Source organism: Chaetura pelagica, unplaced genomic scaffold (assembly GCF_000747805.2).
Source record: "Chaetura pelagica isolate M959 unplaced genomic scaffold, ChaPel_1.0 scaffold79, whole genome shotgun sequence".
Taxonomy (NCBI): domain Eukaryota; kingdom Metazoa; phylum Chordata; class Aves; order Apodiformes; family Apodidae; genus Chaetura; species Chaetura pelagica.
This window is the reverse complement of record NW_009969339.1, coordinates 3,971,828-3,991,272: the sequence shown is the minus strand read 5'-3', so window position 1 is coordinate 3,991,272 and position 19,445 is coordinate 3,971,828. Positions and strand designations below refer to the sequence as shown.

The 19,445-nt window shown below is 39.1% G+C and overlaps 1 protein-coding gene across 1 annotated transcript; it reads right to left on the bottom strand.

The window, feature by feature from the left end:
* Nucleotides 1-338: 338 nt before the first annotated feature.
* Nucleotides 339-18,006, bottom strand: GLT8D2 (glycosyltransferase 8 domain containing 2). The gene is made up of 10 exons (XM_010005796.1): nucleotides 17,736-18,006; nucleotides 14,753-14,797; nucleotides 13,169-13,264; nucleotides 11,848-12,016; nucleotides 9,152-9,269; nucleotides 7,013-7,097; nucleotides 3,933-4,045; nucleotides 3,100-3,266; nucleotides 1,425-1,537; nucleotides 339-800 (listed from the first exon to the last, which is right to left on the bottom strand). The coding sequence occupies exons 2-10, from the start codon at nucleotides 14,769-14,771 to the stop codon at nucleotides 628-630; spliced, it is 1,053 nt and encodes a 350-aa protein (XP_010004098.1). The 5' UTR covers nucleotides 14,772-14,797; nucleotides 17,736-18,006; the 3' UTR covers nucleotides 339-627.
* Between the last annotated feature and the right edge of the window lie 1,439 nt (nucleotides 18,007-19,445).

The following is a 19,445-nucleotide window of genomic DNA, read 5'->3' as shown; positions in this document are numbered from 1 at the left end:
GTATTCCCTCTGAACTGGTGCTCTTTTCATTACAGTAATACAGAAGTTCTTAACCTGTCTTAAATCTATCAATGTTTCACAATAAAATCAGGAATTGTATTGCAGTGTCTTAGAATGTGCTTTTGCATCTCACTCCCAGGGTCAAAATGCACTACAGGGTAAATCATACACAGTAGGAACACTGCAGAACAGTCACTGTGCAACAGAACTCTACTCAAATTTTCACTTGGGGCAGTTTAAATGTGGGCTAGACAACTGAAAACACGTGGTATGTAATACTGCAAGTACTTCCTCTGTAGATTTTTCTACCAGCAGACATTGGAGTCTTGTTTATGAAGACCTTCCATTAAAACACAGTCTGGCACAAAATTTCACCTCTGTAACCGTTTAATGAGAATACTTAATTGTCAAATTAACTCAGTTCCTCACCTCACATGACATTCAAAATAATCTGAACTGTGTAACTATCACTCCAGCCTCCCTCTCCATCTATAAGCACATATAATTTATTCATACATTTAACAAATACTTAGTTTTCTAAAATCAGTTAATTATACAACATGCTGGATCTCAAACTACTGCATACTGCAAAACAGAGTGTATGGATGCATTTAAGTGTTTTCAGTATCAGCTGTCAGGACGAGTTAATTTGAACTTCCCTGATGGGTCAGGAATAAACCAGTTTTCCCAGAGATCAGTGTGAACACTGGGATAGTCCCAAGGTTTATATCTCCCATTCCAATGAAGTAATTTAGCTTCTTGAAGAAAATGCTCTGAGTAACGGGTGTCAGGACTCCAACCTGAATGGACAGATTACAAAAAAAAAAATCTGTTTTTTAGTAATGAAAGATGCTACACAGTGAGATAAATTCAGTTGTGGTTTTATTTTAAGAAGTCTAGTAAGTATGGTTTCACTTCATAACAGAAAACTAGTTGTATCAAAGTAGCTTCTTTCAGCCTCATGCCTCTATTGCTACATCAGCAGTGCCATCTTCCTTCTCTGTGCCTACTGAAAGTGTGTCTGATTTTTTTTTTAGTCTCTCACTGTATTAAAATTTTTCATACATGGTTTCCATAGTTTATGACAATACAGGTTAGCTCGTATTCAACCATGTAACTTTGTCCTTGATATGTTGTTTTCCTTTTTTAATCCAATTTAATGGCTATCAGAGTTTCAGGGTTTTTTGTGGAGTTGCAACTATTTTGTTTGCTTCACCTGTTAAAATATTTCCATAGTGACACTCATGGGGAATGCCTCCATGCTGCCATACCCTGAGGAAAGCAGGACTAAAGGGGAAGCAAGGATTACATGCTGTGCATCTGACATACAAAGCAATGCACTGAGGTAAAGCAATGTAAGGTCCTGCATTGGAATCTTGGTTCACTTTTAGTTTCAACTGCAAATGGTGGGAAGTTAAACTTACCAAGATGCCTTATGTGCCACATGGGGTTAATGGTGGAATATTTGCCATGAAATACAATCAACATCGGAGAGGTTGCCACACCTCCCCCAAGGGTGCTGCTGTAGAGGTTTTCCCTGCAAAAGGAAAAAAAAAAATAGTCAGAAAATGTTCAAAATCTCAGAGTCCTCAGTACAAAAGTCAGAAAATTGGAAAAGTATGCTGGCAAAATTCCAAATATTTTTGAACAGGCCAGTTTTCAGCATACTCCTTCCTAGTGCTCTTAATCACTTTTTTGTGCAACTCCAATTCCCATTGAGTAAATCGTTGCTACCAAGCAAAATGGGAGTCAGACCCAACAGGAACACATCGCCTGTAGACTACAAGGCTGACAAAGTTTACAGTAGAAAAAGAGTTGCTAACATAAAGGAACCTGGTTTCTTCAGAAAGTGTACTGAATTACTAACTGCATCAATTAACTTCAAATATAAACTAACACCCAACAACTATCAATTTCCCCAGAACAGAGTGATAAATCCAGGGCTAGATAAAGCCCAACACTATAAGTAGCATGAGGAGGGAGCAGCAGTTTGGCCAAAGTGTGCCAAAGGTCTGGCTGGCTTGTCAGCACATGGACAAGGTCACCTCAGCTATAGGACACTGTGCCACCTGCCAGCCCAACAGAGAGGAAACGTTGGGAAGCACTGAGAGCTGCTTTGAGGATACAGAACAAAAAAAAAACCAAAATGCCGCTCAACAGACCAAACCCATAACCTCCCCTCAAAACTGGTTTTCAACTGCTAAACAATTTATTTCACTGTTGTTTCAAAATCTAGTTAAAAGGGACATTATTATTAAGGTATAAAATCAACTGTTAGATGAAATTTGCAGTAAGATTCACTGAGTTTTCTCAAACTCTTAAAAAAACAGCAGGAGGTTGTCAGGGCACGTTTTGTAGGCAGAGTAAGAAAAAGCACCATTTGGCTTCTCATTCCTTCACGGGTATCATTTGTGTTTCTTTGTTCATTTCTGAAACTAACAAGTAATGGATACAGGCCAACAGCACAAGCCATTCAGTCTCCCTTTAGTCTCACTAAATTTAAATTTAACCCTTTGCAGAGAAAGAAAGTACATGTCAAGTTTGCAAATACAGGTTAACAGTGAACTAATGTATAAAATATGTACAGTGACTCACTGTGTCAGAACTTATTTATGGTCGATGCCAAAAAGAGATCTTTAATGTCAAATGCCATTGATCTTTAGAAAAATAGATGTTTTCTATTGTGATTTAAGAAATACAGTGTCCAGCTATACTTTGGCTGATATTACAATAAAACGACTCCACACAAACAAGGGAACATTCCTCCTCCTTTAAGACAGCCTCAGGAGGGGAAGATTCCAAGTGGTTTGATCCCAAGTGAGGTTTCTCACCCAAAACAAGAACCACATGTTCTCACTGTCCCTCAGGATGAAATGTGGTTTGTGATCAAATGCAAACCTAAATTCCAGCTGGCCTTTTCCTGGTACACAACTGGTGAGATTTAAGCAGATGGAAATTCTGGAACATGAGTCACTTCATTTTATGAGATCTCAAAGGAAGACTGCTTGGAGTTCAAAACTGTTAAGGCCTTTTAAACAGAAAATTAAACTTTAAACTGAGTATTAAAAGTAAAGCACAAAGCCGTATTTCCATACGTACTCTACATTTCTTTGCATCCACTTTTCCAACTGCTTGGTAATCCGCTGATGTTTCCATTCAGTCATGTTAGCGACAATTACTCCAGGATTAAAGGAGCAGGTGCTGGGGCTGATGCCAAGATCTCTAATTGCTTGTTTTCTGTAGTCCAGGAATCCCATGTACGTGTTCTAAGACACAAAAAGTATGTTTCTCCCTATGAAGATAACTACGTGCCTCTCTCTATCACTGATATTGAGACTAAATGCACATGCCCCGAGTTGTATTTCTAGGTGATGACTACCTATCTTGATTTCCACAGGATACAAGACTGAAAGGCAGGATACCTCCAGCTACTGAATTACCTTTTCCACATATTGTTTAATGCAAGTTTGATAAGGCTCTTCCCTCACCATGTATTTGTCTTTCTGTAGCTTACTCTAAGTGATGTAGCATCAGGCCTTGTACAGCTGTCATGCTAGAGGGACTCATTGACAATGTTGTGGAACTCAGCCCAGGAATTAGCCTTTAAACCTGCTTCCTGAGTTTCATTCCAAATTTGACTAACACAAATATATTGTGTCTTCATTAGATGTTCCACAAGTGTTCATGATCTACTGATAGCAAAATAAAAAAGATAATTTAGTACAATCCAAAGAACAATAGATATTTAAATTACTACAGGAAATAACTGCATAACATTACAGAGTTACTACAAAAAGCAGTTCCTAATTACTAGTAAAACTATTATAAAACTATCAAAAAAAACAACTTTTACTTCAGAGAAAAATGCATTAAATCCTCTTACATTTGTCAGTAAAGACATCCCTGATTAGAATTCAAAAATTACATCTCACCTGCATCCCTACACTTCTAACGATTTCATGTGTAGAAGGCAGATCACAATCATCTGAAAAAGCTGCAGCATGTCCAGGAGCTAACTTAGTGTCGTAGAGTTCCTGGATGTCACCTGCTTGCAGAAAGGTCAAAAGCATAAGAAGAAACTTACTCAGAATCATAGAATCATTCTGGTTGGAAGGAACCGTGAAGATCATCAAGTCCAACCATAACCTAAATCCCCCAACCATAACCTAATTTACCCATTCAGTGCTTAAATCATATTGCTAAGCACTATATGTGCATTTCTTTTAAATACCTACAGAGTTGCTAGGATAACTTGTGGTTTTGAACATTCCAGTTTTAGAGTATAGCCCAGATATTAATGAAGGCTAAATTTTGTAATGAGGGACATTTCTCAAATTTGAATCCTGTACTTGCATGTCTATCCTTAGATATTATCACCAGTATTCAATACATCCACCTTTTGGTCTGAATGTACCAAATCAGCTACAGCAGAAGCCTATTACACTGTTAAAAGGCTTGGTTCCAAAGTTATGCATTCATAATGCCTGCCTTTGGAGAAGGAGGCAGTGGCAGTTTTTCTGAGCCTCTTCAGGTCCCACAAAAGTACCACTTGAATCTCTTGCATGGATCAGTTTTTTCCTGATGTTGTTGTATTTATGCCTCATAGTAAGATAACCTGGATTCCTAGCACTGGCCAGTTGAAATATGCCTGTCAAATTTCACTATCCCTGCTGGCTTCACATACCACCCAATTCCTTCCTGACAGAGAGAAATAATATAATGCATGGCATTTCACTCATCCACCGACCAGCAGGTATCCTTAATGCACCAGAAGATTTCAGGGTGGGTGGGAAGCACTGTGATGCCACAGCAAATGAGTGAATCTGCATCCTAACGCCCTACAGCTTGCAGCTTTGTTGCTGGGCAAGGGTGGATCACAAGTTAGAGGAATTATATTGGAAGGCCACCTATGGCTCAGTAGCCTGAAGTCAGCTCATTAAAAGACTAGTGACAAAAAACATCCCCCATACCATGAAGAGTGAAACTACTGTTTCTGAAATAAGCAGAGAGTATTTCTTTGTCTGAATTCATCAGCTGGCTGGAAAATTTGGGTTAGAACTCATAACTAAAAAAAACAGAATATGAAATAATGGGCACTTAATTGTTGAAGATCAATGTACCCTACTAGGCATTTTCTTCTTTTTCTCTTTCCTACTTTTCAAGAGAAAAGCAGAAAAAGGGAAAAAAAACAACAAACAACAGCCCAGTTTTGGGCTGACACTCCCAAGTTTCTGCTTTGCAGAAACCAAAGACCAACAATTAAACCATCCCAAAATTAAACCTTGAAAAACCCCATTCCCTTCTTACTCTGCCAGAAGTCTCAATCACTCCCATTCCTGAAACATCTGACAAAGAGCAGTTTCACATTGCAACTAAGCCATGGGGAGTGGCTGCCAGAACAGACTCACTTTCTCTGCCTCACTCCCACACGTCCATTTTTGTTGCCCTCTTCTGGGGCCTATGATCACATGGCCCAAGGGTGAGCAGTTAGGCTGACTGAAGTGAAGGGAAATAAAAAAAGTTTTGGGGTTGTTTTTTTTGTTGTTGTTGTTCTGCTAGTCTTCTGCCAGGTCAATCAGCTGGATCAGCTTATTCTGCAGCTGCTCAGCTGTAGATATGATTCAAGTAACAGGAGCTGCCTGGGGACAGCTGAGGAAAGGCTGAGGGAGCTGGGTCTCTTCAGCTTGAAGAAGAGAAAACTGAGGGCAATCTCATCAATGTTTCCAAATATATTAAGGGGGGAGTCTGGAGGACAGAGCCAGGCTTTTTTCAGTGACGTCCAGCGCTAGAACAGGGGGCAGTGGGTGAAAGTGGAGCATAGGAGGTTCGACGTAAACATGAGAAAAAACTTTTTCACTGTGAGAGTGACAGAGCACTGGAACAGGCTGCCCAGAGAGGCTGTGGATTCTCCTTCACTGGAGACATTCAAAACTCGCCTGGACATGTTCCTGTGTGATGTGCTGTAGGTGATCCTGCTGTGGCAGGGGGGTTGGACTACATCTTTCAAGGTCCCCTCCAAACCCTAAGATTCTGTGATTCTGTGACAGGAGAAGCCACTTCACCAGCAGCAGCCCACCATAAGCTCTAATGTGAAACCACACCTTTATCCTGCAGCTCCAGAAATGCTACCAGCTGGCATAAGCTCACACCCCTAATGAAAGAGAAAGCCCTACTTCCTCTTCTTTCCTAGCCACACTGCCTTGACTCAGACCAGAGAACAAATTCAGGCTAAAACTAATCACATTTCTGGTGAACGCATGTGTAGGTGCAAGAAGGGATGAAGGGGCGGTGGTGGGCACAGCTTAAATTGCTTACGAAACTGGAACATAAATTATGACTTTAAGAACCTTTCTGAGAGTTAGATAGTGCTGTTGCAGATCAACAGGAAGAACAACAAATCAAAAAAGCAGAGATAACACTGGTAAACAAATGAGAAGAAAAAAAATAACTGTTCCTCTAATTATATTTCTTAGTATGAAAAAAAAAAGATTTTTCAGGATTTGAATGTCTTCAGTTGCTCCCATTTGTTTAGGAAAATCTGAAATCTCTGAAATCTTTGATTGTGACTCTGCAAAGTGCTATGAATTCTCAGCTGCAGGTTCTCACAATTGCATTTTGCATGTTTGGAATTTTAACCCTCTTGTTTGAGTGAACTGCTCTTGCTCTTAAAAACAGCTATCCTAGGTAAGGAACTGGTAGCATCTGCGGGAATTCAAATCATAGCAGGAAATGTACATCACAGACTTCATAATAAATATTGCAGCATCTAAGCATTATATCTTTCAGCAATTGACCAGATTCAATTAAAATGAAACCCATACGTACATTTCTGATCAAAATCAATTATTCCAAATATATATGGAGAGAAATTCTTCAGATTCTCCTTTAAATAAACAAACAGATTATATGTTGTTTTCCTGAGCTCAACACTCCTAGAAACCACCTTAGCTCATATTTCCAAATGACTGTCATTTTAATACTCCTAGAAGATGCTTTTTGGATGATAGCTTACCTTGAACAATGATATCATCATCCAAATATATTACTTTCTCATGTTTCTGGATAAGCAAAGGAAGATAAAATCGAACGAAGTTCAGCTATTAAACAGAAAAAAAGATAAAGACTAAATGGTAAAGCTATTTCATCTAGTAGTCTCACAGTTCTGTCTCTATTAACAATCAGTTTTATTTCTCTCTTCATTGAGAACTAGACACCAATCATTTTCTTTCTCCTCCCCAGCTTTACCAGCATCCTTACAAGTATTTTGAACCCATTTTTTTATTGTTTATCACTATTTTATTTGCTATGATCCCCTACCAAACAACCCAAAACAGTTGCTTCTTCACAGAATCACTGAATTATTAGGTTGGAAGGTGTACTTTTGAGATCACCTTGTCCAGCCCTTCTCAAGCAGGGTCCACCCAAGCTGGCTGCCAAGGAGCATGCCCACTTGGATTAGAATATCTCCACAGAAGCAGTTTCAACAGCCTCTCTGAGTAACTTGCTCCAGTGTTTGACTACTTTGTGCATAAGAAAAAAGTTTGTTCTTGTGTCTATAGGGAATTTAATTTATTTTATTTTCACCCATTGCCTTTGGTCCCTCTCCTTGGATATTTATATACATTGACAAGATCTTCCTAAGCCTCTCTTCTCCAGGCTGAACAGCCTCAGCTGTTTCAGCCTCTCCTCATATAAAGGATTCTCCAGTCCCTTAATAATTTTTGCAGCCCTGTGTTGGACTTGCCACAATAAGTTAATAACTTTCCTGTACTGGGCAGCTCTGAATTGGATACTATGCTCCAGATGCAGCCTCACAAGTGCAGAGTAATGAAGGATCATCTTCTTGAACCTGCCGGCAATTGTCTTCCTAATGCATTTTTACAGCATACACTATACAAAACACTCCAAATTTAATAGTGTCATTGTTCCTCCCTATAGGAATTATTTGACTGGCAGGGTAGATTTGAGATAACAACTTCTACAGCAAAAGAAAAGGGGAATGAGAATGAAAGAACAACCATGCTGATTCAGACCATTTTACCCAACACCTGCCTTCAGAGTGGTCTAAGCAGTTGCTCAGTGAAAAATAACAACTGAGCAAGCATACAGTATTCTCCTAGCTTTCAGCTCAAGGGATTTCCTGAACTGGATGTGATCTGTCTAAATATGAACTGCAGTCCTCACTGAATCCCTGTAAATGTTTAAATTCACAAGACCTTTCAACAAACAATTCTAGAGGTTTAGCACTCAAGGCATGAAAAACATGCAGCATTTCTTTTTGTTTGTTCTAACTGTGACTCCTACTAATTTAATCTAATGGCCATTAGTTCTTGCTTTGGAAGAGACAATGAGCAACCATCCCTCATCCAGTCCTCCATGCCACTCAGTTCTGCAGAAGTCTACTATTTTGACAATAGAAGTCACATTTCCAGGCTTAACAGCTTTAACCCACTGATTGCTTGCATGAACTCTTTTCCATGTATTAGAAATGCCAAAGGCTCAGAGAGAGACAGCAAGAATAAACATTCTGAACAGACTGAATATTTCTGGTGGTGCTACAAATTTTTCAGATAAGGGGACAAAGACTGCACATAGCATTTAGGATAAGGGAAAACTACTGATTTGTCCTGTGGCATGATGAGAGCTTTAAACTAGAGCTTTAAACTAGATTGGAAGTGGGAGGGGGTTGTAGCTGGGTTTGAACTAGTGAGGCATTGTTCTAGTATTAATGAAGACCAGAAGGCCTCCCACCTCCCAAGGGTGCCACCAGCACGCTCAGCTCGCTCCCTGAAATGCCTGCACACCAATGCAGGCAGCATGGGGAATAAACAGGAGGAGCTAGAGGTCTGTGTGCAGTCTAAGGGTTATGATCTGGTGGCAATTACAGACATGGTGGGACAGCTCACATGGCTGGAATGGAAATTACTAAGTTTATGCCACCAAATAATGAGGTCCCAGAAAGATGGACAAGTTGCAAGAAGACTGCTATAGTGCACGTTTCCTTCTTGAGTGAGAATTTAGCACTTGGACATGATGTGGCTTCTCTAGCTTATACCCTCCTGTGTAATGAAGCAGAGATCTAGGACATTGTAAAGCCTATCATATGCTTTAAAACCCCTGAAAATTTGTTATGCCATGTTCCTTTACTCACAGGCTGCAGTAGCTCAGGACGTGATGCATCTTGTCTGATTTTTCCTTTTAGTACCATAGGGTTGAATTCCACAACCTGAAACTTTATTTCTTTCAGTTTAGAATTCTCAATCCATTTGCTGTGATAAAAAAACAAGTGATAAAAGAAATACTGAGTGTATGGCAAGCACTTCCAGTATTCAGTTCACAGATTCACAGGATAATAAGGGACCTTGGAAGTTCACTTGATCTATTCTATTCCAAGAGAGAATCCCATATGTACAGCTATTGCACACAGACATTTGTTTAACCCATTATTAAAGAAAGAAGAGAAAAAAGAACAAAAAAAACCCCAAAAACAACAAAACCCAAACAAATCCACAACAACAAAAACAACAAGCCCAAAAGAAAAACAAACAAACCAGAAAACATCACCCCAAAAAACCCCAACAAAGCAAAACACCCCACACCACTGCCAGAAGAGACTCCACATGTTGCCCATACAAATGCTATTTTTCTGGGCTTCCTTGCAACAGTTAAAGACCATTTTTTCTTATCCTATCTGCTATGCTTTTAAAGCAGAGGATACTTTTCTCCCTTTTACAGTTTTACCTCCTTCCAGATAAATCACAGAATCACCCTGGTTGGAAAAGACCTTTAGGATCACTGAGTCCAACCTTCAATGTAACACTGACAAGTCCTTAACTAAACCATATCCCTAAGTATTATGTCTGCTTCCAGGGATGGTGACTCCACCACTGCCCTGGGCAGTCTGTTTAGGGCCACATCACCTCCTAACTATATTTTCTTTAGACTAGCCTAATTTTTCATTATTTTGCCAGACTTCATTACTCTATTGCTTGCTGTTCCCCTCTGACCTCTCTTCTTGTCCTGGTTTGAGCCAGGATGAAGCCAATTTTTCTTTTTACTGATTTTTTTTTCGTTCAGTAAGCTTTCTTGTAACTAGCAACAGTATGTTCTGCTAGGCTGATAAGACAGTGGAATGTTTTTCTAACTACTGAGGCTTCAAGGCTGCACCTGCACTCTGCCGGCTCAGACACTACGGGGAGATCTGTGACCCCCCCGTAGGAGGCTGAGTTAGACAGACAGCAAAATTGGCCAAAGATATTCCATTCCATATATCTACGTAAGCTCAAAGGAAGGTCAGAGATCACAGAAGACAACTTCCTTCCTTCTTCTTCTTCCCTTCTCTTCCGTCCATGGCCGGCGTCCAGGGAGGACTCTGTTCATCCATCACCGTCGATCCTCAGGCTTGATCTCTCGTGACCCCCATAACTCTCTGCTTTCTCCAGCAGCAGCTCCGGGATTCCTCAGGACTCTTCCCAGTTCAGGGAAGTGCTGTGGGAGTTGCTGGGATGGGAGGAGGCAAGAGGCTTTTGCCCATACCTGAATATATCTGTATATAATTGTATATATTTTCTTGTATCATTCACTAGTGTTTTAATTAAAGCTGTGTAGTTTAGTTTTCAATCCAGCCAAGTCTCTCTCTTTTTCTCTCTCTCCTTCCCTACCTGGGTGAGGGGGGGAGGGGATCAAGAGCATTGTTGTCGGACCTGAGTCAAACGGTGACACTTCTAAAATCCTTCCTGAAGGCACCTAAAACTACACACCACATTTTTTCTGACACATTAATTGTTTCTGCAAGGCTAGAAAAGTTTCCTCATCTCTTGTGGTCATATATGTGAACATATATGTCCACTATGATGCATCCCTTTTTTTGGTTGTGGGTTTTTTGTTGTTATAGTTTTTGTTGGTTTGTTTTGGTTTTGTTTGTTTTGTTTTCTAAATCAGCGGACTCATTAATCACTCATAATTCTGTAGTTTTCCAAATGCAGTTTAACAAACGCCTGCTTCATCCTAAGCCAATACAATCAGCTATTCCCACTTGTATTATCTTGTCATTACTTCTAATGAATTTTGTCACATTTAAAGTTAATTTTTCCAATTCATCATGCAGAGTTTCTCTTCAGCTCTTGTCCCGTTCCTCAATATATCTACTGTCTCTTTTCCAGCTTCATGCCAATTGCAGATTCATAAAAAACATTCTCCACTCTATTACCATGTTACTGATCAACTGGATGGGAAAAACTCCCTGTGGAACCCCACTCGGTGCATCGTTTCACTTTGACACAAACCATGGGTATAAGGGCTACAGAAGTTCAGTAGCCAGAGGTGAGAACTGCTAAGAAATCTGCTTTAATTTTGTTTCATATCTTCCCCCTCTTTTAGACAATATTTATAAATTTCAACATACAAAAATGCTTCTTTGGGTCTCCATTTACTACCTTTAATACACCCTCTTACTTGAAATTAGCTTTAAACAGCAACTTTTTCTACACTGAAGCTTAAGACACAGCACCAGATGAGACGTAAGTGCAGTGCCACAAAGTGGGGTCATGACAAGCTACCCCCTATATACTTACCTTACTACAAACTCTTCTGCAGCCAATATACAAAAGAGGCACAGGGATGGGAATGATCTGGCTGTTTCACACCCCTTCACACCAGCCAGTGCCTTGCCTAGGGCAGAACAGTCCTTTTTTCTTAACACAGAGAATCCTGGGGACTGCTACCAACAGCACTACTTAAATAAAAGGCAGAAACGTTTCCCTGAAAAATCCTGCGAAATCTACACCCAAGCTAAGAGAGCAATCTAATCCTAACTACAGCATAAAACAAAATAAGGCTGGTACATACTGGATATGTGGGATGGTGGTCTTCAGCCCAACAATGTAGAAGAGAACATTAGCCTCCGTGTTGCTGTAGATGCTACTGATTGCTGCCACAGCTGCACCCATTCTGCCCGCAGCAGCGCAGATTACGACTGGGATTTCTTCTTCCATTTCCTCAGGACTCTCCAAATCAACTGCAAGTAACAAAATTGTACATTATAAAAGAAGATAATGAATATTTTCCTATCAGATCTGGATGACAGGAATAAAAGCATGTAGTTCCATAAGCAGTGGAATCTTACCACAATCACCCCATTTCCTTACCAAATCCTACAAGTCACAAAGCATGAACTGCTACTAATCCAGAACTACATGCAGGTTGGCTGGGCTGTTGGGTGCCTCCAAACAGTACATATAACACATTTATTGGCATTCTTGGCAGGGGCACAATCCAGCTCATTCTCCACGTAGCTGCTTAGTCTCATGAAACCTGAAGAAGTCTGAATATCTTTGAGACTTATTTCTCAGTTATGTTTAGTACAAATTGAACAATAGATTCCAAAATTATCAAAGGAATGAAGCGGAAGGGATGGTGCAACTGCATGAGCTTTATGTCTTTGGGAAGCAAGCTAGAAAGAAGAGTGCAAAATTTTGTACATCAGAAGATGCTAATGACAGAAGGAAAAAAATTCTAAACAATAGAATCCATTCACATTACTGCTAAGGAATATTTTTAACCCTAGCATTGATTAACTTACAGAACTTATATGGATATATTTATACTGCTTAAAACACAACCATTAAACTCATTACAGCCCCAACAAAAATATACTGGGGAAAAAAATAGTTCATACCAACATGGAGTTTGTTTATCTTGGGAACAGTGAATAAGTTATTAGTGTAAACATTTCATACCAGTCCAACTGTATCAACTCTACCAGCTTTCTGCCACTATAAAAATGTCAGGAAAAAACTGCTGTAAATGACATCAAGATTTGACAATCTATCTGAACTGAACAGGTAGGCCAAGCATGTTCCCAAAAGGGCAAGTTGTGATCAAAGTTTATTATAACTCAACAACTCCAACACCATTAAGCACAAAAATAAGAATATACTCCAGCTTCCCTCTATACCAGTGATATCTGGATAAAAATTCTTAGTCATTACTATCAATCTACTACTATTTTATTCAAGTAATTCAGAAGCAAATAATTCTGCATCCTAGATCATATGCAACAGTGTGAGTAGCTCATCTACTGTAGAGCAAACAGGATTCAATAAGAAGAATGAAGATACAAGGAATACAAAACAAAAACATAAATGAAACACAAGTATACATAATTTACCTGTTTCATTCTTTAAAGCAGATGGCACTTGGTGAACTTTGTTATACAGAATGGCACACACAGTTAAGACAAGAAGTAACAGTAAGATCTGGTTGACTGAAATAAAAAGGAAAATTTGTGAACAATCAGTATAATAGCTAATTCCCAACTATCTTTAAAAAAAAAAATATCCAATTTCCAATTTGTATTTATCTGTCACAATTTAACACATGGCTAGCAATTAAATGAATGACAGATGTTCTGTAGGAACCACTCTCAATAACCGGTATTTGCTGTGCTTATTAAGTTCTCCTTTCTCATTATTTGACCAAGATAAAAAGTTTATGTTAAAAACATAATAACATTTCTTTCCCAATACAATCATTTCCATCTATCTGATTTTCATGGATAATTTGATCACTAAATCATTGAACTCTCAACATATATGTGTTATCCATATATATAAACTAACATTTCTGAATTTTACCAGGAGCCTGGAACTTTTATTTTCTCAGCTAGTTGTCTGTTTATCATCACAAAACTTCATGAGTTATTTTTCTTTAACCTAGCCCTTTCCTTCTCCATCCTTCCCAGACAAAACTTCAAACAGGAGAATTTTTTTCCATTGCAATGTTTAGATCTTCGAGGTGTATTTGAGCAGAACTCTAAAAATACCAGAAAAACAAACCCAGCATGCTACTGAAACCAGAAATCTTCCAAAGTATTTGAAAATATGTAAACATTTTGACACAGTTACTTTAATTAGTCAAATTGAAACAAAGCATGCAATAGCAAATGCCTCACTGTATATTCTGATTTGCAGTTCCTACCAGACATGTCCTGTACAAGTTATTCAACACAAACCGTGAGTAGCTAGGGAGACAGTTCACTGAGTGCAACAGCAAAGCAATTCATCACCATCTTGCTTGGATGATGGGAGTTTTTTGTATCCAACTACTTTGTTACCTTTGCACCTCCATAAAAGGTATTTAGGGTGTACAAAAGAGCACCAGGAACAACGTTTTGAACAATTTCAATTAAAAGGGCCAACGAGCCAGAACTGGGTGTGAGAATAAATTGAAATTCGTAAATATACATCACTGAATCTGCACTGATTTAAACCAGCTAAGGAAACTGTCCATTGACTTCAGAGAAATGTTGGGTGCATAACTGAAGGCACATTACAGATCCATTTTCAGTCACTGACCCTGACAGCTGATGAGAGCCCTAAATTACTTGGGGCCACACATCAGCTGTGAGTGTACAGCATTAATGTGCAAAGTTCTGTAAAAAAATCAAAGCACTCTAGGCACAACCCACATGAAACCAGCAGCTACCAGCACTCTTAGTGGGAAATTCCAAAACCCTCAGTCTCACGCAGTAAAGCACTGAGAAATTTTTTATTAATGGGATTTATGGCTGTACCTATCTGACTTAATTAACAGGAAAAGGCTTATTTATATACTTGAAGTTAAGCATAATTTAGCAAAAACAGAACTATAAATTTGCACCCAACTGTGACAACAGTTGCATGAGAAATTCCATTTGACATTTCTGTCCTCTTTCAAAAAAATGTGTATGTCAAATGTTCTTAATCTCTCTTACTTTTCTTTAAAAGAGCCATGTGTCCTGTTGGATGAGAACTGTGACCTGCGGTAAAATAAAAACCAAAAAAAAGGGGAAAAAAAAAAAGAAAAATCATTAATACCAGCAGTGAATAATAGCTGCTCCAGGAACAAGTTTCTGCATCATCAAATTTTACTGTTGACCTGGTAAAAGTAAAACTGAACTGTCTTTGTGAAAAACTTTTTGGGAACAAATAACTGGGCTAAAACTAATACCACACTGTAGTAGGATGCTCTACCTCAGTGTGCCTGCCTCAGTTTCCCTTTGTGATTCAATTTCTCTCTGTCTCTCAGTTTCACTGCCCCTGGCCTGGAGCTGAAGGGTTCTCTTGAGAAAAGAAAGGGCATAATAAACTCTGAAATGGTAACAAACTTGAAAATACCAGTAGAAGGCCAAAATTATGTCTGTGGCAATAGCTGCTCTCCTGTTTGGAAAAACACTGAGCCCAGCTGGCTCCAGCTAGGCCAAACAGAAACCAAACAAGAATGGAAAGATAAATTAAATAATTTGTTCAATGAGGGAAAAGGCTTTCTTCATTTTTCCCTTGTTTACCCTTTTGTTCCCCAAGAGAAGATTTTGGAGGTATGGCTAAGTAGTTAAATGACAGCAGCCAATCACTTTATTCTATAAAAGCCTAGTCCCATCTTTGATGGGGAGAATCCTGTACACTTTCCCTAGAAGATGTGCTGTAACTTCTCCCCTCCAGCAGGGATGCCGGCTCAAGTGGCTACTCCTCAAGACCTTAAGAGAAAGGGACACCCAGCCATAGCCAAATAAAGGGTAAGAAGTATCAAATCTCTATATATGAATTCTTATTCACATCTTCATTAACTAGTTTTAAATATTAAAGGCAGTTTTGCACCCATCTAGATGCAGTCCTATGTAATGTGCTCTAGGTGATACTGTTTTAGCAGGAGAGTTGGACTAGATGATCTCTAGAGGACTGTTCCAACTCTGACAATCTCATGATTCTGTCAATACAGATTTTCTAGAAGGACATATTTGGCTTTGGAACTTCAATACTTTAGGATCCCTTTAAATATAAGAGAAAGATTGCACTAACTGTCTTGTCCCATTGTCTAGGTATTATTTTAATCATTGTTCTAGATCTAGTGTAAGATCTATTAATAAAGTGGCTAGCACTAAAACAATTACCCTTTGTGTAATAGCTATTGACTAGTCAGTTATTTGTGTATTTTATTAAGGTACCTACTTGCTTTGTGGTCCTAATACCCTATTTTTCTACCCTAATATCCTAACACTCATACTAGCCAATTTATACCTTTTTAGTCTAAATGTTAAGATCCTTTGCTATTTAAAATAAATCTTGGGTTTGTACATATGTAGCTCATCTGCTACCTTGTCCCATATGGGACAAACACCCACATACAATTTGTAAATACATTTACATTCATCTCTGATCCCACCTAAAACATAATAACAATCACAAATACTAATCTCTTGCTGGAGTAAGTTCCCAAACATATGGGAATCTTATACTGGAGCAGTGTCTTTCAGACACTCAGAAAATCTCAGAGCAACAGTGAAAATATTTGAAACTGCAGCATCTTTCTGCAAACAGTAAGGGGGAGGTTTATGTAATGCAGCTTGTATTTAAGCACATTATTCGTAATAACTGAAGAAAATGAGGTAGACTTCCTTAAAATTGTACTTCTACACCAGGCCTGAAACTGGCCATGACTTTATGCCTGAGAAGACAGAACATAATCCCTATAATACAGGATTATGTGAAATAAAATGTTCGATTGAATTCTGGACCCAAAGCTACTGTTTATGAAAAAAAAAAACCAAAACAACCCGCAACAAACCAAATAAAAACCCAGTAAAAAACTGCACCAGAAGTTTGGACAGAGGGGGAAATAACAATTCTGTAATCTAACCTTTACACTATAGTAGCTGTATCTGGAACAGAAACCAATTTTTCCTATTTCCATACATACAGACAGGGACACATTACATTACAGATAAGAATGTATAAGTTTCTGTGCACATATAAAAATTAAGCTCATTCTGAGTCTTGGAACAGCAAGAATTCTTGAAACCTGAGTCACAGAACTGACTGCCTCTCATTGGTTAGCACTTAAGCTGAGGCGCTACCCAATTAAATTAGTCTCTACTTCGACTAACAAGTTAAATTACAATAAAATATAAATAAAGCTAAGACGTGGCTTTGTTTGCAAACCACTTAAATTTGCATTTATTTAGGTCCCAATAGACGACTAGATCATAGTGAGAAAGGAGTATTTCTGAACGTCCTGCAATACTTATCTACGTTCCAGCAGTGCGGTCTCTTCATGTGGCATTCATCTACACAGAGAGGAAATCAAGCTTATCAGTCAGAAAAAAACCCCACGCTGCTGAGAAAGCCCTTCTATCACACAGTACACACAAATATTGTCTTCTCATCCATTTAAAAAGTTTATTAGTTTAGGTAAGCAGGGAGACAACAGAACCCCCTACACTCTTGCAGCAACTATCTAACCCCCCCAATAGCAACCTTCCACCAATTTCCACAGACCTGACTACTATCTTTCAGTTAACAATTGTCACAATAGTCACAAACAATTATTTGCAAGATGAAAGTTGTATAGCCACTGCTTCATTATATCTTCAGAAATTATTAAATCAAGATAATCTAAACCACATTTTAAACTTAAAAATCCAATTTTAGGCACTCTTGTACAAGTTTGAATTGTGAAACTACAGCATTCCTAAACCTCAGAAACTCAGACAGAGTACCCACTGATTTTTAAGGAGAGGAGTATTTGTTCCCCTGCAAATATTTACTCATATTTTCCTGACTGTAGACATTAGTTCCTGGAACCTGGCAGTCCCTAACTCAATTGCCAAATCCTGCAACAAAATGAGGGGCTGCAGAAGGGAAAGCTCAGAAACAGTGACATTACTGCTCAGATATTTCCTACTTAATTAGTCTTTTTACCTCTCCAAAGCAGCACAGTATTCGGGACTTCTCTCTCCTGAAGAGCTGCGGAGCTATTTACTTGGATCCTAGATAGCCCACAGCTGTAAACACTCTTGCCAAAGCTTCCTTGACCATCATTCTCCTTTGAAGTCCCCCACGCAAGGGCCTTATAGGGCACCGTAACAGTTTTAAGATTCAGTTCCTTTTTCAAACTCTTCAAAGTTTATTTTGGAGTTGTGCTGGTTTTCTTTTCTTTCTCTGCTGCTGAGGAATAGCACAGAGTCCAGACGCCGCACAAGGAATGAGAGCCCATAAACCACTTCCAGATGTGCAGGACGATGATGCAGCCCCAGATCTGGCAAACTTGCCTCAGAGCTTCAGCTAGTAGATTGCAAACAAATCCCATAAGACAAAATGTCTTAAGGAGGTTGGGGAAAGTGAAGGAAACGAGCCTTTCCAGAAGTTATTTGAACAGTCTAGTTTGTAGGTTAGATTTCTAGTCATTATTTACAATAAATGTGAGCAGATCACTAGTCTGCAAGAGCCAAATGACACCATGCCAAAGTCAAATTGAAAGCCAATGTCCGACTGCAGAATTCTTGTAAGTCAAAAGCTAGGGGAAACTTGCAAAATTAAACTCTGAACATGCATTATGACTTGCACCATCTCGTTTCTGAATCTTTCAGCAGTTAAAAGAATCTGAATCCACGGGTTTGGTTTGGATGCAGAGGGACCTTAGATCAAGATAACCAGCACATGTTGTTACTCTGCCTCCTAAGCTCCCCTGCAATGCTTTTGCACTTTTATTTCTACATCACTTCTTGATTCGAATTCTCTCCCTCTCATCTTGGAGCCTTCTTTCTTTGTGGTAAAACCCTGTTTTGTCACAAGACTTTAATGAGAGTTGAAAGCAAGAACGATAATAATAGTCCTCAACTCTAAACTATTTTCCATCTTTTTCCCATGAGGCAGCACAAAATTTATAAGTATTCGGTTGTTTTAAAAATCATAAAGTGCTTTTAATTAAGATTGTTGTTCCATTGGAACTGAAAATGGGGGTTTTCAACTGTATGGGGCAAACATGCCAAAATTGTATTGTGTGATTTCGTACAGAAGTCCCTCCTTTACAGATCTGCTTGCAGGAAAAATCAATGAAAAGCTGTACCTAGTTATGTGCTTCGTGTAGATGGCCACAACTATTTGCACGTTTTCTGTACTACAGTAGTTTTTAAAGATGTATGAAGCGCATGTTGATAAAAAAAACCCTCCTGTTCCATTCAGCTTTCTCCTTCTATGTGCATTCTGATCCAAGATGCACACAGCTGTACGATGCTGCAGCATCGAGACCATCTGCTTTGCCTGGCAGCAACCCCTGGGCTAGTGGCAACCCAGCAGAACCTTCTCTGGATTTCCCTCATCCTCACCTTTATATTCTGACTTAGCACCTCCCTCGCACAGCAAAGAGAGCAGCTTTTCTCTTGCAGAATGGTATCTTCGGGTTTACACAGATCATCTTCCTTTCATTGCAGAACTGAAACCTCGATTTCTCATCTTGACCTGCAGAGTTTAAAACAGCAACTCCTTTCTTTCTCAAGACGGGCACCTTGCAGGCAGCGTTATCACTACCGAGTCAAAAAACAAATGAAACAAACAAACAAAAAAAACCCGAACCTGCTACACATTTCTGTGGGTTTGAAGGCAGAAGAACTGGGTGCCCTGAGCTGAACC

Coding starts and splice junctions, on each gene's coding strand:
- GLT8D2 (XM_010005796.1), bottom strand. Junction 7,098..9,151: donor GTCCTGAGCTACTGCAGCCT/GTGAGTAAAGGA, acceptor TCTGTTTAATAG/CTGAACTTCGTTCGATTTTA. Junction 3,267..3,932: donor TTAGAAGTGTAGGGATGCAG/GTGAGATGTAAT, acceptor TTTGTGTCTTAG/AACACGTACATGGGATTCCT.